The 21,863-nt window shown below is 46.2% G+C and overlaps 1 protein-coding gene across 3 annotated transcripts in view; it reads left to right on the forward strand.

Annotated features, from left to right (window-relative positions):
* Gabbr1 (gamma-aminobutyric acid type B receptor subunit 1) overlaps window positions 1-18,972 on the forward strand; it is a 28,357-nt gene extending 9,385 nt beyond the window's left edge. For all 3 annotated transcript variants that reach the window (XM_034523755.3, XM_034523756.2, XM_076916879.1), the window contains 15 exons: window positions 246-347; window positions 635-700; window positions 1,155-1,346; window positions 6,816-7,058; window positions 7,651-7,714; window positions 8,949-9,026; window positions 11,311-11,461; window positions 11,928-12,060; window positions 13,236-13,352; window positions 13,437-13,544; window positions 14,061-14,154; window positions 14,726-14,853; window positions 16,513-16,641; window positions 16,794-16,937; window positions 17,495-18,972. In XM_034523755.3, the coding sequence (XP_034379646.1) occupies window positions 246-347; window positions 635-700; window positions 1,155-1,346; window positions 6,816-7,058; window positions 7,651-7,714; window positions 8,949-9,026; window positions 11,311-11,461; window positions 11,928-12,060; window positions 13,236-13,352; window positions 13,437-13,544; window positions 14,061-14,154; window positions 14,726-14,853; window positions 16,513-16,641; window positions 16,794-16,937; window positions 17,495-17,668 (1,923 nt within the window). In that variant the 3' untranslated portion in view covers window positions 17,669-18,972. The remainder of the gene's footprint in view (window positions 1-245; window positions 348-634; window positions 701-1,154; window positions 1,347-6,815; window positions 7,059-7,650; window positions 7,715-8,948; window positions 9,027-11,310; window positions 11,462-11,927; window positions 12,061-13,235; window positions 13,353-13,436; window positions 13,545-14,060; window positions 14,155-14,725; window positions 14,854-16,512; window positions 16,642-16,793; window positions 16,938-17,494) is intronic.
* The last annotated feature ends 2,891 nt before the right edge of the window (window positions 18,973-21,863 follow it).

Below are 21,863 nucleotides of genomic sequence, written 5' to 3' on the forward strand. Positions count from 1 at the left end.
TTTGTTTTCTTCTCAGTGTCCAGAATGGGGTAGATGGGGCAGTATCCTTGGACACAGATTCCGAGGAGGGTCTCATCGTTACATCCCAGAAACTGCCTCCTAAGAATGGGGGCACTTTCTTTCATCCTCTCTTCATGGGGTTCAGGGGCTCTTGGAATAAGGTTCAGATCCTTTGCTGTGAGTATTCGGTCGGTTCTTGCCTGCAAGCTCTGCTTCACTCTTGATCTTTCTTATCCCCACCTAAGACACTGGATGACCTGGAGGAGCGAGTGAAAGAGGCCGGGATCGAGATTACTTTCCGACAGAGTTTCTTCTCAGATCCAGCGGTGCCCGTTAAAAACCTGAAGGTGGGAGAGCAGGGGTGGTGGGCTCAGCCTGCCGTGGGGTTAGTGTGGGTGGTGGCTGGCTGGAGAAGAGAACCTGGAAGAGGCAGTTGTTAATTCTGTGAGGCAGCTCAGTCTCCTGGGAAGGTTTAGTTCTGTCTTCCAGCTGACATTTATCCACTGCCCATTCACTGAGCATTCTTTGCACTAAGTGCTTGGAGCTGTGAAATCAACGCTTAGAAAGCACTGGCTTAATCCCTCAGGCGCTTTTAGCATCCCTCAGGAGCTCTGTTTCTGTCCCTCTTTTATAGCGTCAAGATGCTCGAATCATCGTGGGACTTTTCTATGAGACCGAAGCCCGGAAAGTTTTTTGTGAGGTGGAGATAGAATCTGGGCCAGGGAGGGGCTGGATGGGCTCTCTACCGTGGTTTTTCTCCTGGGTTCTCACTCACTGCATCTCTCCTCAAATTGATAGCAAATGACCTGAGGTGATAATGAATACCAGGCCTGTCTGTAGGCCCTGACTCCTTATTTGAGTACATTCAGACACACACACACACACACACACACACACACGTTCTTATTTTATTGCTTTGTGTTTTGACCCTGTCTTTTCTGAGTGGCCAAAGGAGGTATTTTGTTGAGACTTTCCTATGATTCGAAGATTAGATTTTTAGATCAGCATACAAAATGGAGGATTATAGTGAAGATTTAAAAAAAAAATTGCTGCTCTTTGATTCTGGAGAAGCTAAACAGTATCTAGTGAGATGACACTACTTCCTCCACAGCAAGAGCAAACCTCCAATGCTTTCCTCCCTACTTTGAATGCAGGTCTATAAGGAACGGCTCTTTGGGAAGAAGTACGTCTGGTTCCTCATCGGATGGTATGCTGACAACTGGTTCAAGACCTATGACCCGTCAATCAATTGTACGGTGGAAGAGATGACTGAGGCGGTGGAGGGTCACATCACTACTGAGATTGTTATGCTGAACCCTGCCAACACCCGAAGCATTTCCAACATGGTGAGGGAGCATCCAAGAAGAAGAGAGAAGAGTGGGGGGGGATTGAGGATAGCAGGGGAGTCGGGGGATGGGAAGGGGTCCTGTACCCATCTTGTGCTTGTTTGCGTCGTGTTTCGTGGGTTCTACCTGTGCTTGGTTTCCTTGGGCGAGAGAGAAAAATTGTGGAGCATACAGTAGGCTTCTGATGAGCGGAAGGGCTGTTACCATGGAAACAAGGAGCAGTTGGTGAGAAGTCAAGTGAGGGAGAGAGGCGTTAATGGTAATATAGCCTTGCACGCAAAGCACACTTTTTCCAGAGAGCTTCCCTTGGGCACTGATGTGTTCTTATTTATTGTTATTATTATTATTGTTATTATTATTATTTGTGTGTGTCTGAATTATGTTAGTACCTCAGAAGGATGCTTAATATTCCCCTTGGTTTTTTTTTTTTTTGTTTGTTTGCTTGTTTGTTTTGTTTGTTTGTTTTGGAAATAGAGTCTCTCTAGGTACCTCTGGAGATCCTGTAACTAGCCATGTAGACCAGGCTTATGTCAAACTGACAGAAATCCTTCTGCCTCTACCTCTCTAGTGCTGATATTAAAGTCATGTGCTAACATGCCCGGCTTTCATATTCACTTTGTTATCCATGTGAAATTAGTTTTTGGTAATTTGCTTTTTTATTTATTTTTTAAAAGAATTTTGGATTTACACAAACTCCCAAAATTCTTTAGCCCTGGATTGTTTTCTAGTGATAGGCACTTTGAAGGCACACTGTCACTGTCTTAATTTAGAGGATCAGGGTAGCCCTGGGGGGGGGGGGTGATGCGTGAGCACAGGTGTGGCTATGTGGGGAAGAGACCCTTGCTACACAACACCACACCCCACAGTGCAGGGATCTCCATAGTTCAGGAGGGTAACCTGTGTACCTGACGTAATTCCAGCTGTGAAATATCAGCTTTCAGAGGGATTGAACTAATGATGGTTTAATAATGGCTGATTTTTATGAGGAATATCAGGACATTTCAGGTTTAATTTCAGGATCTTAACAGCCATACTCTAAAACAGATTTGTTATTTACATCTTATGAGCTAGAAACCAGAAAGGTTTCTTGGAACCAGGAAGGTTTATTGACTTGTCCTGGGTCTTGCATCTCCTCATGCCCTGTGGAGCTGAACTCCAACCTGCTCTGTCATATCAATTCCCATGGCAAAGCACAATGCCTAACCAAAATCTTTACATCTTCATGTGTAAATAATGTTCAGATAATGGTGGAGTTTTATCAAAGGAGAAATGAGGTTCAGGAATCTGCTTCTGGCAGTAGGTTGTGATAAAAAGGTGGGCAGCCATGTGGATTCTGGTTATAAACTTTGTTCTGGGATGTTCTAGCAGGATGTTATGCTTAATTTATCTCAATTAAAAATGACAGTGAAGAAACACTGGACAACCACTGCCCTGCACAGGACATGAAAACAGTCATTTTCCAGACACCAAGGCAGTGGAGTAGGTTACCAAAATCAGAAAGGCTTATTAGTGTTCAAAGCCTAGAACCTGTCACTCACGGACTCTGTCTCATACTGGGGGAGAGAGAGAAGGAACTGATGAGAGCTTAGAGTTGGGGGAGGGGGTGTCGCTGGATACTTGGGCCTTGGGGTAGGATGTCTTTTCTGGCTTTTGGTTTTCAGAGAACATATCTTTTTGTTTATTTATATATTTTTTAAAAGGTGCTCTTTTCTCAAGAAAGCTGAAGGCCTTCTTGAGACCCCTTTCTTGAGAAAAGACCCTGAAAATGTCAGGTGGAAAACACTAGATTTTTTTTTTTTCAATAGTGAAGAAGCAGCCTTTTCAGGAGACTAGGGAAGATTATAGGTGGTCAAACGGCACCAAAAGAAGTGGATCAGAGCAAGAGTCGGACTGAAGGGTGAAATGGGCAGAACCATAGAGACGTAGAGAAATGCCAGAGTTGCATTCATCTCAGCAGGGTGGCCTCAGGTGTGCTTGGATCAGTTCCCAAATTCCCATCAGAGCTACCTGGAAAATTAGGTTAGTGTGGAGGTTACTGAACCCTTTCCCTGGAGTTCCCTGCATCTGAAGTGTGGGACCTGAGGGTTTCATTTCTGGCAAATTCTTGAAGTTTCTGATGCTGCTGATCTGGTTTCCCATGAGAACTATAGGGGAGTGGTGTTCAACAGAGGTTGCAATGTCTGGAGGGTGAGGACAAGGGGGCCTCTAAATATCCTGCGATGAACACAGTTCAAACCCTAGCAATAAGACTTCCCTGATTAAATAGTTCAACAGCATAGGAATTGAGAAACCCTGGTTTAGAAGAGGAACTTAGGTACCATGTCTGAGGAAGTGGAAGGTCTGAGATCATATACACCCAACCCTACCTCCTCTACAAAGAAAGAAAGAAAGGAAGAAAAGTATAACCAATAAGCTGACTCAAAAGGGAAGAGTGGTTTTTTCATGATTTGCAGTGGTACTCTCTTGGCTAGCTGTGCTGTCCTGAGTGAGCTGAGAATCTGAGGATAATATCATGCTGAGCAGATTAATCCCTTCCCAAGATGGTGATTTTCTGATGTAATCTTTTCTTTGAACTGAGGATTGGCTAGACCTGAAAGCTGAAGGCCTGACTGCTCAGAAAGCCTTAGCTCGGTGCAGTCTGAGAGCTTCCAGCACAGAGGCAGCTCAGGGCAGTGCACAGTAAGCACAATGGTGGATGCCAGACACCCTGGGCTGGAATCCCAGCATCACTACAGGCTGCAGTTAGTCACAGGACCCTGTGTCTTTGTTTCTCATCTCTGAAATAGAGATGATAACAAAGCACACTCATTGAAATGTCTGAGGATCAAACACATTGATCTGTGTGCCTGGTACAAAGTGAGGACAATATAAATGTAGCTGTCATCATGACTCCTACCACCACCACCACCACCAGCAGCCTTCTGTATGGAGAGCAATGGTATTAATGAAACATTAGATCAAACTGCTTAAGAGGATTTGCTGATCTGATATGTAATTTACTTGCAGTCTGATTCACTGGATACTGGGTGTATGAGGGAAAAAAAAGTGAGCTAAATATTATATCTTTTTGGGGGTGGGTCTTGGTTTTCTTTTTATTTTATTATTATTAGGCATGTATGAGTATGTATACAGAGGTGCCAGTGGAGGTAAGATACCGGATCCCATGGAGCTGGAGTTTCATGGGCTCTTTACAATAGCCTATTCTGGACCATTGAACCATCTCCAGCCCACCTACCTGCCTTTCTGTTTTGTTTTGTGTTGAGAGTCTTACTATGTAGCTTTGGTTAGCCTTGAACTTAGCTGTGTACACCAGAATTGTCTCTAATTTGAAATCCTATTGTTTTTGTCTGCCTCCCAGGTTTGAGATTATAGGTGTGCACCATTATGGACACCCCCACCCTGACCCTTCTCTCTGAAGTTGGTCTTACTGTGTTGCCCAGGTTGATCTTGAACTTACAGACTCAGACTCACAACTCACCCCCCCCCCACCCTCTTTAGCCTCATAAGCAGCTTGGTTATGCTGCCACTGTTCTTCCTTTGAATTTGAGATCAATGGTCATATATAGCGACAATGTGTTTGAGTAAATGGGACTTACAAGATGTAAGGTCTGGGACCAGAATTACAGGCCTGAGCACTGGGAACAAAGACGAGGGTGCAACCAGGGAAATGCAGAGAGAGAGAGTGTGTAATGTACTTCATATGCTGCATTTTATGTGTTCTTACTTAATCCTTGCTGGAGCTCTTTAATGCAGTATTATTCCCATTTTCAAACTGAATAGTCAGTTTAGTGAGATTTAATAACTTGCTTGAGATTTCTCAGTAGGTAAGCAGTTTAATTACAGTTAGAACCCATTCATCCACTTATCCATCCAGTGGACTTTCTTATGACTTAGAGATGTTATTGTTTTAGGTTCACAGCAAAATTGAAAGGAAGGCCCAGACTTCCCATAATTCCCCATGCACAACTTCTCCACTATCAGGTTACACCACCACATGAGTATACTAGTGAAAACTGGTGATCTTCATCAATCATCTATTGTTACCCAAAGCCCATGGCTTGTATTAGTGCCAGCTGTTGGAGTTTTGTGTTCTGTGGGTACATGTGTTTACCTTTACGGTGTCATGTGAAGTACACAGAGTTCCAGGAGCATTTGTAGTGTGTCTGCTGCGAGCTGTGTTCAACGTTAGGTACCAGTCCCCAGGAGAGGAATGGAGCTTATTCCTGTTTTAGCATAGTTGAGCCCTGACCTTTGTGTTTCAAGGCCCAGGCTATTTCTAGAAAACTGGATAGAAAAGCAAATGTCTTTAGGGCATGGGAACAAGGTTTAAAACATTTTTAAATTTCATTTTATCCATTTATTTTATGAATGTGTCCACACCAAGGTGCACATGTGAAGGTCATAAGTTAGTTAACCTTTAGGTGTTGATTCACTCCCTCCATTATGTGTGTGCCAGAAATCCAACTCAGGCTTGGCAGTAAGTAGGTACTTTTTACATGCTGAATCATCTCACTGGCCAGAAACAAAGATTCTTCATTCGTGTATCATCCCTTCTTCGTTAGAGTGTGCCTGTGAATGTTCTAAACCCAAACAATTTTCTGTGCAGTGATTCTGTGTCGTACACGTGTTCTGCCAAGAAAAATTTAAATGCTTTTTTACGTGGTCAGGAAGAGAAGATGTGATGCTTTCTCTGTTATGTGGAAGGCAATTCTGAGAGGTTCAGAAATTCATTTACCCATGAGTAAGGAAAGCCAAGCAGAGCTGTCATGAGCTATACAGCCAGGTCTCTTCATCCATGAAAGTTAAAGGGATTGCCATTCTTCTTAGATTTCTTGGAAGAAAGATTGAGTGCAAGAAGGGGTGTGAATAGAACTGAATCTGGACCTCTACGATGTGAAGGCTGCTTCCTGTGGCTGTCACCAGTCCAAGGAGGCAGCCAACAGAAGTCATACCAGGCTAGCAAGAAGTTAGCTCCCTAAAGAGTGATCCTCCTGGCTGGCAGGCAGAGTGCAAAAGGCTGTGGTGTCGCCTTTTCTGGATCTTTCAAAACTGGAGGAGTTGTTAGCTCCTGGGTCACCTCTGCTGTACGAGCCTGAGGGTTGGGAGAACGCCAGCTGCCACTTCACTGCAATATCCATCTCTTCCTTGGCTGTGTCTTTGCTTCGCTCGCTTGCCATTCATTTCCCAGAGTGTTTATTCATCAGATTTCTCTGTTGTTTGTAGTTCTGAGCTAGCAGCTGTACGCTCTTAAGACCATTGGACTCAGCTAATCCCCGCTTTTAGTCTTGTAGCTTCCAACCCAAGATAGACACATGGGTATAGCTAACGATTTTGTCTGTACATATGGTCCTACCCCACAACACGAACACAAACCATCCGCTCGAGTCACAGTGTCTGAGCCAGAACTGAGGCCTCTCCCCCTGCGCCCACGCACATTTCAATGCTCTCTCCTCTTGTTCTTCCCTCCAGACATCACAGGAATTTGTGGAGAAGCTAACCAAGCGGCTGAAAAGACACCCTGAGGAGACTGGAGGCTTCCAAGAGGCACCACTGGCCTATGATGCTATCTGGGCCTTGGCTTTGGCCTTGAACAAGACCTCTGGAGGAGGTGGCCGTTCTGGCGTGCGGCTGGAGGACTTCAACTACAACAACCAGACCATTACAGACCAAATCTACCGGGCCATGAACTCCTCCTCCTTTGAGGGTGTTTCTGTGAGTTACAGCAGCTTTTGTTGTGCACCCATGAAAAGGGAAATGCTTGGAGGGTCCCTAGATACATACATTTTCTCAGTTTTTTTTTTTGTTTTTGTTTTTGTTTTTTTTTTTGTAAGAGTCAGTAAAGCAGTCTTAAACTACGGAGGAGGGACCCCCTAAACCAGAAAGCCATACAAAATATGGCAGCACAAAGAACCGCTGTATTCTAGTGCTTTTCAAGCTGGTCAAGGTAGTTTACAGGTTAGATGAGAAGTATACTGTTTTAGAAAGAGATAACAACTGGAGAGTTTATCTCCTCATTCCTTTTAAAGTAAGGAAATTAGTGTCCAATAGGGTTTGGCGATTGTTCCTGATCTCCCTGGGGACACTCTGATTCAGATCTTAAGGGTGAAGCTTCTTCTCCAAAGAATACTGTTTCCAGAATCTAGGGTATGTGCATCTGGGGTGTGTCCTACATGCAGCAGATGCCATAAATAGCCTTCATTCAGAAGCTCAATTACATCAAAAAACAGAAGGTTTCGGAGTCCCTGATGTTCTCTTTCTCTCCTGCTTTTATCCCCTCTGCCTTCCTCTACATGTTTCTCCTCAGGGCCATGTGGTCTTTGATGCCAGCGGCTCCCGGATGGCATGGACTCTTATCGAGCAGCTACAGGGTGAGCCCGGGGTCTGAGGGGTCTGAAGGAGGGGCAGGCAGGGGCTGGGCTGAGTGCACCCTTGGAAGAACAGTGATGTGCCTCAACAAGATTGCCGGATACATTTTGCCTACCTTGCATCATGTTCGTCAGTCTTTTAAATAATGATAAAAAGAACATGGACAGGCCTTTTGCAGTGATTTCTGTTCTTTCAAAGGGGCATGCAGGTTAAAAACAGCTGTTCTTTCTTCCCAGTGGCTTCAGTTTTAGTCCTAGAAGTTGCCTGCCTGAGGCTGGGTTGAGAGGTGAAAAGCTGTCAGTGTGTCCTAAAAGATCAAGGGAAGCTGGCCCTGGGAAGCTGGCTTCTTTTAAAAGGAATCCACTCAGTTCTTTGCTATGTGAGAACAGCATTCCAGTCATACAACTAGCTGGCCTTTTCTAGATAGCATTCCCTGTAACTTAGTTCTGATGAGTCTGCAGAGCTTCTGTGAGTTAATCTCTCAGTTTCACCTGACTTAGCCTCTTGTGGTGTGGCCAAGAGACCCATTTCTTAGCCTCTGTGAAAAGTCCCTCCACCCCCACCTCTGCCACCAAATCCTCTCAGCTCTCTCTCTCTCTCTGTATATGGGACAAGTGAGGCTGGACTTCAGCCAGGGTGAAGTGGGTGTGAGTTGGTGTTTGGAAGGAAGGTTGTATTAACTGGCCATTCTGCAAAGAGACATCTTAGGAGTGACTGCATTTTACTGACTGGCACTCGAAGAGGCAGATGTATCTTCTCCAAGGCATTAGAACCCAAGCCAAAGGGAGAGAGGGTTCTAAAATTAAAGCCATGGCTCCTGCAATTCTGTCCATCATAAGAGGGAGAACAGGCAGAAATTGTTTAAAGCTTTGGAAGCGAGAGACGAGCTGCTGGGAGAGGTGTGAGGCAGTAGAATATGTGGTAGACGTGCCAAGGCGTCTTCCTCTGCAGAGAGCCTTACATGCTTAAGGGTTATATTACTATTCATATATACACACACATACATATTTATTTATTCATAGATACTTACTGCTTATTCATGTAAACTTGCTGCCTTGGGAACCACCTTGTGTTGCCATGGATTTAGGTTGCCTACCCAGGTGACTTGGGTCCTTACAGCATCCTTGGGTTGCTTATTATATATTATTTCGTGCAACCACGGAGAGCAACCTCTAGGGTAATGGAAACTTGAAAATGGCTTCTCCCTACCCACGGCAATTCCTGTCCTTTGCTCAGGCGGCAGCTACAAGAAAATCGGCTACTACGACAGCACCAAGGATGATCTTTCCTGGTCCAAAACAGATAAGTGGATCGGTGAGTTCTTCTTTGGTGCTTCTGAAGAGTCATTGTCATACATACATCTGAGTGAGGGGGGGGGTTGCTTTTGGGTTGAAATGGAAGGTGGGTCAGGGTAGGGATTGGGAGTGAACATAGGCCCCCAAGAAGGGAGGAGGGGTGAGTTGGTGTGAAGCTGGATGAGGCCAGGAGTTGGATCAGGCCCTGTTTTTTTTAACAGTGCTCCGTTTCAGTGGGTGGGAATTAAAGGCAACAGAGGCCGAGAGAAATGGAAGCTGTCATCCAGCCTTGATATGGTAGAACCAGGGTCTTCAGTTCTCTCTCCGGAAAGTACTTGCTCAGCTGTGGGACAGGAGGCAGAATTTCATACTGTTCTTATTGGCTCTTTTGTCCTTTTTTGTTTTGTTTTCCCCTCACATTTTATACGTTCATTTGTGTACAAGTGGGGGTCAGAGGACAACCATAAGAGACCTCTCCTACCACCGTGTGGGTCTTGGAAATTGAACTCAGATCATTAGGCTTGGTAGCAAGAAACTTTATGCCCATGCAGTTGCTGGGAATTGAACTCAGGACCTCTGGAAGAGCAGCCAGTGCTCTTAACTCCTGAGCCATCTCTCCAGCCCGATCTTGCACTTTTTCAAGAGGGAAAGAAAGCTGTTACTTTTGATGTGCTAAGTGACAGGAAATGGGAAAGATACTGGAGGTAGACAAAAAAAAAAAAAGTTCCTATTGATGTAAAGGCCATCGAAGGCAGCCTTGCCCAGTGAAATCTCATCATTACCAGCACTGCTGGAAAAGTTAGTGTGTGTGTGCATTCATGCTGTGTGGCTGTGGTGTTCCTGTGGAGGCTAGAAGACAGCTTTGTGAACTTGGTCCTCTCCTTCCCGACTTTACCTGGTTCTTCAGCTCTAACTTCATGTCGCCAGGTTTGCATAACAATTGCTTTTACCCACTGAACTATCTTTCTGACCCAGCTTTATAGATTTAATTTTTTTTCTTTTTTTTTTTTTTTTTTGGTTTTTCAAGACAGGGTTTCTCCGTGTAGCCCTGGCTGTCCTGGAACTCACTCTGTAGACCAGGCTGGCCTCGGATTTAATTAATTTCAATGTGTCAATAAGTGTTTTGCCTGCATGTATGTGTGTACCATTTGTTTGCCTGGTGCCCTCTGAGGCCAGAAATGGGCACCAGAATCTCTGGAACTAGAATTACAGATGGTTGTGACCTACCATATATGTGGGTGCTGGGAACTGAACTCAGGTCCTCTAGAAGAACAGCGTGACCTGGTGAGCCATCTCCCCTAACCCCTGTTTTATTTTGAGACAGATCCTTACTTTGTAGACCAAACTGACCTCAAAGTTAAGTCAATCTTGTCCTAGCCACCCAAGTGTTATCTCCATTACTGTGTGAGTTAACATGCCTAGGCTTTACTTCATATTTTTTTAATTATTTATTTATTTTTGTAGCTTGAATTTAGGTCAGTGTTCTGTACAGTTATAGACGCCGCATGGCCTAAATTGAGTTGGCTCTTTAATTTTTTTTTTTTAAAGCTGAGCAAATTGAAATTAAGTAGGTGTTTTGAGTCTCCCCCACCCCCACCCCATTACAGATTTGAGCTTCCTCCTAAGAGTAACTGGAGAACAGTTTTGGGGAACACATCCCTGCTAGAACTGTTCTGTCTTTTGCTGGAGGCTAGAAGACCACACTGGATCCTTGAGGCTCTTCTGGCTTTCTGCTTCTGTAATTGTCTTTTACACCTTTTTGTGGAGTGACTAATAAACTCATAGGGTCATTTCATCTCTTCCCTTCACTCATCTCTTATTTTCCCTTGCTGTAAGGCAGAGAAACAACAAGAACAAGCAATAAAAGTTGCCTGTGGTGGTTCACACCTTTAATCCCAGCACTCAGGAGTCAGAGAGAGAGCCAGGGCTACAAGGAGAAACTCTGTCTCTAAAAACCAAAACCCAAACCAAAACCAAATCAAACTAACCAAACCAACCAAACAAACAAAAACTCCAAAAAAACCCAAACCAAACCAAAACAAACAAACCTCCAAAGGAATGAACAGTCAAAGACTGAGCTCGTCTTCAGCACAGACCCCATTGTCTTATTTCTATGTGTTCCTCAAGGTTCCCATCGTCCTCCAGCATTCCGCTCACCTCAGCCCCTCGGTGTGTTGAGGGCCTCGTGTCTTCAGCCACACAAGCTCCTTCCCTCAGCAGCTTGCCCTTCTCCACTGTCTCCTATCCTGCCTTGATGCCACATCCTTCCTCCGTTTTCTTTCCTCCTCCCCTGTGCCATGCAGGAGGGGCTCCCCCAGCTGACCAGACCTTGGTTATCAAGACATTCCGTTTCCTGTCACAGAAACTCTTTATCTCCGTCTCAGTTCTCTCCAGCCTGGGCATTGTCCTTGCTGTTGTCTGTCTGTCCTTTAACATCTACAACTCCCACGTTCGGTAAGTTTCTCTTCTGACTGGATCTCTGGCCTGGCTGTCTCTCCAAATATTGACCATACTCTCTGAAGAGTAGGACAACTGTAACTCTCAAGGCCACGTGTCAGAGAGTAGCATGATACCAGAAATGTAAGAGGGATGAGGCAAGACCCCTACCCTTGCTTCAAAGTAGTCAGCTAGAAAACCAAACCAAACCAAACCAAACCAAACCAAACCAAACCAAACCAAACCAAAAAAACCCATTCCAGTAAGGCCTTATGCTGCAGAAGCCCTGTGCTCCCCTAGGTCCAGCCCTGTGGCCCAGCAGTGTTCCTATCCTGAGTGCTCTTTCTGCCTGTCCCCAGCCTGTCTCCTTTATTGGCCCTGGGGATAGGGTCGTGCTATTGATGGCATTTCTGGAGAGCTGAGCCTCCCTGGAGGAGATGGGGTAATTCTGTGCTTTCTCCCACCCTTTCCGCCTCTGCCCTAGTTATATCCAGAACTCCCAGCCCAACCTGAACAATCTGACTGCTGTGGGCTGTTCACTGGCACTAGCTGCTGTCTTCCCCCTTGGACTGGATGGTTACCACATAGGGAGAGGCCAGTTCCCATTTGTCTGTCAGGTAAGTAGATGGTGGGCCAATATAGGCCTTGCAGAATATGGCTTTCCTAGCCCTCACAGGAGCAGCCTTCCTGTCTCTCCTCTTCCCCTGACTAGTGGCTCCTTTCCTGCCTCCTAGTATCACCCTCTGGTCTCTCTTTGGCTCTGGCTCTGCCTCTGGTTCTTCTTTCTGGGTGCCAGACCTATTCCATTCTACAGTTCCCTGGCTGGTTGCAAGGTTGCTAGGCATGCCTTGGAGAGGAGAGGGGTGATGTACTGAAGACAAAGGAAGGGGTCTGCACACAGAACCTGTGAACAATGGTGGCTTGTCTGTGGTATGTGGGCTGAGAAACAAAACTGGGCTTTCCCGTGGGAGCCTTGGTTGGAGTTTGAAATGTTGAAGGCAGAATCTAAGCAGATAGAATTTGAGCAAGGGACATATCACAGAGGGAGGAGGCTTTTGGGATTGGGCTCATGGATTTTCAGGGACTATGAGGAAAGGCTGGCTTCAATGATGTTTGAATGTTTCTCTCCTATATGAAGCATCCACTCTTTCCCTGGTTCTTCCCCGACTCCCTCTCTTCACTGTTTCTGTCCTGACCATGCCCTGTGCACACAGCATGTGCACACATCCATGCGTTCACCTCTTGAGGAAGTGCCAGTTTCTAGTGGGATTGGCACGCAGCAGGAGAGATAGACAGCTGGCTGTGGTGTGACTGTGGAAAGTGCTGTGGAGACAGAGAAAGGAAGTGGCTCACTGTCCGTGTTTGAGTGGGCCTCAGGGCTTTTGTGCATTGGAGGATGCATGGGATCTGAAAGAGAGTAGGTAAGGGAGAGTGAGTAGTTCAGCATAGCTTGGTGGGTGAGCACAGGTTCAGCAAGGGCCTGGGAGGTGATGGACCATGCTATGTCACATTCAAAGGTGTGCCGGTGGTAACTGTTGGTGCTAGATAAGGTCAGTAAGGGTTTACCAAGAATACCCTGGTGCTGTGGCAGTAGTAAAGACAGTAAAGATGAGGGGAATGGGTGAATGCAGACCCCTTTCCTCCCCTCTCCTCTCCTCTTCTCCCCTCCTTTCTCTGCTTGTTATATCCTGCTTGCTTTTTGCCCTCTGGTCATTATTCCCAATGCCTCCTGTAGTTCCATCCACCATGGTCTCAATCCAATCTATTTCCAGTGTCCTTTCTCCCCTTCTAGGCCCGCCTTTGGCTCTTGGGCTTAGGTTTTAGTCTGGGCTATGGCTCTATGTTTACCAAGATCTGGTGGGTCCACACAGTCTTCACAAAGAAGGAGGAGAAGAAGGAATGGAGAAAGGTGAGCTACTCCCCATATGCAGCCTTTGATTCTGGGCATAGAGAAGATCTCCTTTTGACCTGTCTCCTCTGGCTGTCTTCTCAGACCCTAGAGCCCTGGAAACTGTATGCCACTGTCGGCCTGCTGGTGGGCATGGACGTCCTGACTCTTGCCATCTGGCAGATTGTGGATCCCTTGCACCGAACCATTGAGGTATCTATCATTTGAGTTGCTGGAGTCAGGAGACTGGGTAGAGTTCACCAGCTTAGCATCTCCAGGGCTGTGTGTGGTCCTGAAGGAAATGAGTAGTGGCACATAACCCCAAAACTCCGGTGGCAGGGGCAGACAGAGTTGTGTTAATTTGAGGCTAGCCTGGTCTACATGGTGAGTTCCAGGCCAGCCATGGCTACATAGTAAAAAGAAAAGGAAGCTACTCAGGGAGAGAACTTTACCATCTTCTAGATATTCTAGATCTTTGCCAGATGAAACCTTATCAGAAGCTTCTAGGTTTATCTAAAGAAGGGAAGTCGTATCTGGGAGGATGTGTAGGGTTTCCGAGCTTTGGGGGAAAGGGGGGAGCAAGCCCTTCTAGTGTGTTCAGGAGAATGTCCCCAGGCCTGGAGTAGGATCTGGCACAGTAATGAGTCTCACAGGGAAGGCAGAGGCAGAGGTTCAGGAGCTGGATAAGAATACAGTCACTCACCCTGTTCCTTTTTTCCCCCTTATTAGACTTTTGCCAAGGAAGAACCAAAGGAAGACATTGATGTCTCCATTCTGCCCCAGCTGGAGCACTGCAGTTCCAAGAAGATGAATACATGGCTTGGTGTGTGGGATGTGGGTGGGAGGAGGGGAGGGAGGAAGCATAAGCAGGAAAAAAGGGTAACAACAACAAGCCAGGAGAGACGGACCATTCAGAGGAGACAGCTTCAGTGCCCTTATCACTACACTAAACTTTTCCAAGAATAGGAGAGCTTTGGTCTTTTGCTGTGGGTAGTGATGTTCAGCAGAGGGCCAGTGTGGGTGGGTGGACTCACCCATCTGTGTCTGATCAGCTCCTGAGAGTAAGTGACTAAGGTTGTGAGGTCGCAGGCTTAGCCTCCCTTTAACCTGACCAGCATTCAACCAATCTACAAATCCACCTGGTGAACTAAAACTCAGCCTGTGCTGTATGTTGCTGCCTGGAGGAGATGGGTTGAGACACTGGGTAGCATCCATTGGATCCTTCCTAGCTGCTCCACAGAAAGCCACAGAGGGGCTGGGATGGAAAGGGGGCGGGGCTTTCTTTACACAGAGGACCAGTAGTAAATAATGCTCAAAGAGGGGAAAGAGGAAGAGGACTGAGTTGGGGGTATGATATCCCTTGTTGCCTCTGTGACCCTTTGCTACTCTCCTAGGCATTTTCTATGGTTACAAGGGGCTGCTGCTGCTGCTGGGAATCTTTCTTGCTTATGAGACCAAAAGTGTGTCCACTGAAAAGATCAATGACCACAGGGCTGTGGGCATGGCTATCTACAATGTTGCGGTAAGCTTACTTGACACCTGGCGTTGGCCCTGGAAATGGACCGCAGCATGGTGAGGGTGATAGAACCAGAAGAGATCGCTTGTATAGGAGTCATAAAACACTGGCTAATGTCTGATTTATAAAGTCATTTTTTAAATGACTCTACCAAGGAGACGTGAGCAAATGTTAGTTCACCCTAGGTAGGGTACCACAATAGAAAAGATTCTACCAACGTCTAGCTTAGTGTTCTGTTTCCGTTTCTGCTGTTGTGATAAAACACTCTAACACAAAACAACTTTGATGAGAAAGGGCTTATTTCAGCTCACAATCCCAGGTTATAATCCATCACTGAAGGAAGTCAGCACAGGACCTTGAAGTAGTTGGTCATCCAGAATTAAGAGCAAAGAGAAATAACAGCATGCACCCTTACTCAGCTCAACCCTGAATCCTATGCTTAGGGATCGGTGCCCTCTACAGTGATTGAGTCTTCCCACATCACTTAACAGTAGAAATCAAGATGATCTCCCTACCCCAGAATATGCTCACATACCAAACCTCATTGATAACCACCTGAGTCTAGAATTCAGACTGACAAAGCTAACCATCACACTTGGTGAACCTATGCGTCTGTTGGGGTTACTACAGGAATACGGGCGTCTTAATGGCATTTATGATATCTAAAATGTCTACTACAGCAAACTCATAGTAACTGCATACCTAGAGTCCCCCGCCCAACTTGTAGGCAATTCTATAGGAAAGCATTCTCTTTCACCAGGAATTGGTTACTGCTTATATAACTTCGGGGTTGGGCTTCCTGAATCTTGTAATTGACCGGCTTTCACGTCTCCCTCTTTCTTTGGGGGAAGGAATGTTTGAATTCAGAGGACATAAAAAACACACTAGATGCAGGTGGGGTGGGGACCGGGGAAGGCTGGGGTGTTAGATGTTAGATTCTGATGCTTACAAGACAACTTTAGAACCCACATCAGAAAAACTAGGTGTAATGATATGTGCTTGTAATACCAGCTCTGATAAGATGCAGACATGCATGTAGATCCTTAGCTCTCAGTGACCAGCCAGTGAGGGACCCTGTATAAAAAACCAAAACGGAGAAGAAATGAAAGCTGAGGTTTTCCTCTAGCCTTTTATACACGTGCACTCCCATGCACGGGTACACACATATATGATTTAAGAGATAAGGGGGGGAAAGCTTTAAGAAAAGCACACTACCTTATATCATTTGCGATAACCTAGTGAAGTCATCTGAAGAACAGACTGAATGCAGAGATCCTGAGGGAAGTGTTGATCTAGAGCTGAGAACTGGTTTGGTAGTTTATCTCTGAGTTTTAGCTATTTAAAGTTGAGGATTGGGCTGGAGAGATGGCTCATTGATTAGGAGCACTGACTGCTCCTCCAGAGATCCTGAGTTCAATTCCCAGCAACCACATGGTGGCTCACAACCATCTGTAATGGGATCCGATGCTCCCTTCTGGTGTGTCTGAAGACAGTTTACAATATATAAATAAAATAAATAAACCTCTAGTTTAAAAAAAAAATAAAGTTGAGGATTTGTGGAATGTTCATCACAAGTCTGTCTTTACTGACTCTTGTGGGGAAGGAAACCCTGTATCTCACTTGAACTATACATAGCTCTGAGTCTCCCAAACGCTGTCTTCCCAGGTCCTGTGTCTCATCACCGCTCCCGTGACCATGATCCTTTCCAGTCAGCAGGATGCAGCCTTCGCCTTTGCCTCTCTGGCCATTGTGTTCTCTTCCTACATTACTCTGGTTGTCCTCTTTGTGCCCAAGGTGAGGGCTAACTCTCCCGTGGGCTCCCTAGATGGAAGCAGGGCTTTGACTCTGTCCTAATTTGCCTGTCTTTCAGTTTTTCATTACTGTTTTTTACCAGCTGTTCACTCACACAGCCCAGTGCCACCTCATGCCCAAATCTTTGTCCCCAGATGCGCAGGTTGATCACCCGAGGGGAATGGCAGTCTGAAGCCCAGGACACCATGAAAACAGGATCATCCACCAACAACAACGAGGAAGAGAAGTCCCGACTGTTAGAGAAAGAAAACCGTGAATTGGAAAAGATCATCGCCGAGGTGTGTGGTGACAACCAGGGTCTAAGCGTGGGTTGTCTGTAGTTGAGCCTTCAAGTGTTGGTGATTTACAGAGGGTCTCACAAAGCCTGCAGAGGAACAGGAGAGGGAAAGGGAAAGGGTTGAGTTTCAGTCGTGTTAGCCTGAGGAGAGGGAGGACACTCTGGAGATTTCAGTCCTCCTGAGGCAAAAGAGCAATCAGTCACTGGTAGTAGTTAGGGGGAGGCCATTGTGAGCCATTTGTTGCCCCCACTCTTACTGTGTCCATACTGTAGTTAGGGACCGTGCAGTGCTGGGGGGGGGGGAGGGATGGTGGGGCTGATGCAATCTTCATTTGTCTGATGCAATCTTCATTTAATCTCTTTCTCTCTCTCTTTTAAAAATCATTTATTTTCTTCATCCATTCTGGTGCTGTTATGTTCTGTGGCTTCCTTTGTCCTTCCCTCGATTCACATTTTAATTTCCTTTCTTACTTGTACATCTCAATGTCTCTCCCCCTTTCCCTCCTCCCATTCCACATCACCCACCTCCCACACTCCCAATTGTGTTTCTTCCTCCAGAAAGAGGAGCGTGTCTCTGAGCTGCGCCATCAGCTCCAGTCTCGGCAGCAGCTCCGCTCACGGCGCCACCCCCCAACACCCCCAGACCCCTCTGGGGGCCTTCCCAGGGGACCCTCAGAGCCCCCTGACCGTCTTAGCTGTGATGGGAGTCGAGTGCATTTGCTTTACAAGTGAGGGGGTATCCAGAAGGATAAGGCCAGTAGGGGAGGGAAGGGTATGGGAAGAGGGTGGGGGACTGGGAGGAGGGTAAGGACTTCTATCTCCAACCTGGAGAACACGCTCCAATCCCCCTCTTATAAATACATGTCTGTGTATCTGTGGTTGTTTGGGTCTCCAGTGTTCTGGGGAACAGACTGTTTTCTTTCTTTCCATATAATTTTATATCACTACTTCACAGTTTTGTTTGAACCCTGCTTGGAGCTATTCACTCATGACTCCAGAGGGGTATTTTTTCTCCCATAGCCTGCCTGTCTTGTATAGTTACCACAGCAACTCCTGCCGTTTCAGCAGCAGGGGGTCTTCCTACATTAGCAGGGCCTTCTCTCTTCATTTCTCAGTATCAGAATCTCTTTTCATCATTCTCTCCTTCTACACATCCCCATGTCTTCCTCTCCTTAAACATTGCTTCTTCCAGAGGACTCATTCTACACACACACACACACACACACACACACACACACACACACACACTCCACATCCTCCCCTCTCCTAGGCAGCTGGGTGTGGCTCCTGTGCAAGTGTGTTCTTTTCTGAGTGCTTCTTCATGCTGTCATCACTTGTACTGTCTGTATTCGCTGCACCTGTGACTGCACAGTGGCTGTGGGTGTGTGCTGTGGTGTGCTTGGGTAGGTGTGTGTGATGTGTTGAACACACTACGCTGTCTTCCTCATGTGCACATGTCATGTCTGTCTATGTTTTGCTTGTGTGCCTCCGTGCATTGTGTATTTTTTTTTTTCTTTGCATCTTAATATCATGTGGTGTGTGTTGCCCTGACTGGCATCATGGCAGGCTTCCTGTCTCAGCCTTCTGAGTGTTGGGATTACAGTTGTCTGCCTAGCTGATATCCTGTCTTCTTCCAGTAGAGCCATGTGCACCCAACATGCACGTAGTTAATCAGGTTCTTCCCAGTACATGTTTTCTGAGTCATCCCTACCCTCTCCTTGGCGTTAGGTTTACCCACAAGTGTTCACTCTATTTTTTGTTCTCATGTGTACCACCTTTGCTCTGTACAATCATCTCTCAGAACTACCGAATCTTTGTTTCCTTTTCTTTATTATCATTATTATTATTTTTCAGAACTAAGGGAAAAAGAAATGGGGACAGGTTGGAGGCTGTTTCCAGTGGATAGTGGGTGCACATCCTGACCAAACAAAGGCACGAACAGATGGACTGATGGGGCGGGAGGCAGTGTCCCTTTCACACTGTGGTGTCTCTTGGGGGAAGGATCTCCCTGAATCTCAATAAAGCAGTGAACAGTGTGACTCAGCACTTCATCCTCTGTCCTGTGAACTGAGTGGGCTCCAGGAAGGGAGAAGCCCAGGCTCTCAGGATTGGAGTTAATGAAAAGGATTTGAAGCAGAGAAGTGTCAAGATCTGTGTGACGGATCCATGCATGGATCAGTGAGGCAGAGCAGGATGAGATGAAGGCCCATTAGTGATTGACTAGTGAGTGATGTCATTAGTGGTTAAAAGAGTGGGCTCTAGAGTCAGGCCTGCACCGAATGCAGAAATGTCCCCTAATCTCTATTCTCTACTTTTGTGACCTGATGATAATGGTAATGAGGGTGCATTTCTCCATGGAGTGCACACAAGACCTAGGCTAGTTACACATCCCAACATCAGGATCTGCTTGGTCCATGATAGCCTCTGTTACTGCTGCCTCTTGGATTCCCCGGCAGTGGTGGGCATGCTCTGGGAGCCTGGAGCAGGTGGCTGAGCAGATGTGAGGAGTCTCCTCCTCAGAAAGGAAGAATCACAAGCAAACAATGACTGCCAGGTTCTGGAATAAGTGCCTCCAAACTTGAAAACTGTTCTCTAAGGGACTCTGAGCATCTTGGGAAGAAGTTTTTTGATCAAGATGAATGTTTGAAAAGCCTGGAGGAGAAAACTTGGAATTTTTGTAATTCTTTAAGGTGGTTCTCCTTCCCTCTTACTGCATGGAAACATCAAGGGTTGGATGGGACATTTCACTGTCCTGTTTATGGCAGGTTAGATTGTAGGCCTCCTTTGAAAGCAAACCATAGTGATTATCCACTTTGGACCACTTGGATTTAATCTGAGTTCTCTTTCTTCCTGCAGTGGGATATTCTGAGAGAAAGGAGAGGCCTGTGGAGTAGAGAAACCCGCAGTATAGGAATTAACAGTTGGATTTAGAAGCTACAGCCGTAGCCACAGACTGGCCCCTTGGGTAGACTAAAGCTACATCCTAAACCTGTGTTGTACTTAGGTGGGAAGTGAATAGTTAATCAAAGCTCAGAAGTCCCAGAATAGTCAAGGGTGAGGCAGACTATAGCAAGAGATCGAAGTAACCTTAAGTAGCTGAGCTGAGAGAAGTGCTTGGTGCCTGAGTCTGAGGGAGCTCAGGAAGCAGGAAGCATCTGTCCCTGGGTTCAGTGGGGCTGACTGCACCTCCAGCTTTGCCTCAGGCAGTAGTATATCCTGCATTCTAGACTACCTGCTAGTCCTCAGTGCTCTGCCACATCTTATCTCTGCCCTAGCCCCAGCCACTAGAGCTTCCTGTGAGGACTGCTATGTGACTGTTATCTTTGAAATTCATTTAAGATAGGGTTTCATCTCTATGGCCTAGGCTAGCCTCACCCTCACTATATGGTTCATACTGTCCTTGAACTGTCCTCTCCCCGAAACTTCTCAAGTATTGTGTTACAGGTGTGTACTACCATGCCTGTTAACAGGTACTTTGTTTTGTTTTGATACAGGATCTTGTCATATAGCTCTAGCTGGAGCGTGGTACGTACTGTATAGCCAAAGCTGGCCTTGAACTCATGGTAATCTCGCCTCAGCTTTCCAAGTATTAGATTTTAGGTGTTAAACATTGCTCCTGGTAACAGAATTTTATTTTTTTAGAAGGGGTCTTGTTATGTAGCATTGTCTAGGTTGTCCAGGCCGAAATGTACAGAAGTCCTGCAGCCTTTCTAGGGATGACAGTCATGAGCTCATCTGGCTCAGTTAGGAAGTGCTGACTGGACAAGTCAGTTACTATGGCAGGGTGTGCATCTAAGAACTGGGAAAGAGAAGTGAGCAAGATGGCCTGTGTAAGAGGGAGAGGAGAGAGAAACAGACCCCCTCAGGACAGCCTTAATAGACCGGGGTTGCATGCTCATTACCCAACCAGGAGCCTGCAACCAGGGTAGAGGAATGTTGTCAGCAGTAGGGAGTGGAGCCAACATCCAGACTATGCATAGGCTACTGTGTAGCCTGGTATCTATAACAGCTTAACAATAGCAACATCTTTGTTTCTATGGGATAGGTGTTAAATAGGACACATTTGGGGGGGGGGGTTGCAGAGTCTACACTACACATGGCCTGCCAGTTTGAAGATGGAGCAATTAAGTAATCTCTAGAGATGGTTTTTGTCTCGAAACTAGCACGCTTGCCTAGGATGTGGGCTGAAACCCTGTACTCAGGGTCCAAAGGTAAGTCTCCCTGGAGGTGAGAGAGACAGATGCATATATATTTGCCAGCAATCCTTGGAAGTCACACAGAACAGTTTCTAGTGCATTCTACTTTGTTAGGTTCAAGGGGTAGAATTGAACACATGTAGAATAGAGTGAGTGTATCATTGCAGCTTTATCTGGAAGCATGGTCCACCGAGGCTGGTCTTCCTTCTGCAAAGGCAGTATTCATAACCTCACCAGACCATGCATCTTCTCTTTGGATGATCACCCAGGTTCGTGCTCCTCCCTACCCCACCTCAAAACCCCCGCCCCCTTTCTTTTTGAGACAGGATCCTAACGGGCCTAGAACTCACTATGTAGACCAGGCTGATCTCAAACTCAGAAATCCACCTGCTTCTGCGTCTGGATTGTTGGAACTACAAGTGTGTATCATTGTACCCAGCTTGCTCAAACCAGTCTTGTTCATCTCTTCTGACATTCGGTGTTTCACCAGGTCCTTCTTTTTGGAGGTTTCAGGGGGGCAGTTGCCACCCTCAACCTATCCTTTTCTGTCTAGCTTGAAGATGACTCTGCTAATTACAGCTTCCCCTGACAATAATCAGTAAGCTTAGGCTTCCCCAAACAGGTAAATTTTGGCTTATTCACTAAGGCTTTTTAGAGCAGGGAATTCTTTACTTTGTCCTTTAACCAAAAAGCAATCGTAAAAGTGGGCTTCACATCATGCTGCCTCAAGC

The sequence above is a fragment of the Arvicanthis niloticus genome, chromosome 20 (genome assembly GCF_011762505.2).
Source record: "Arvicanthis niloticus isolate mArvNil1 chromosome 20, mArvNil1.pat.X, whole genome shotgun sequence".
Taxonomy (NCBI): Eukaryota; Metazoa; Chordata; class Mammalia; order Rodentia; family Muridae; genus Arvicanthis; species Arvicanthis niloticus.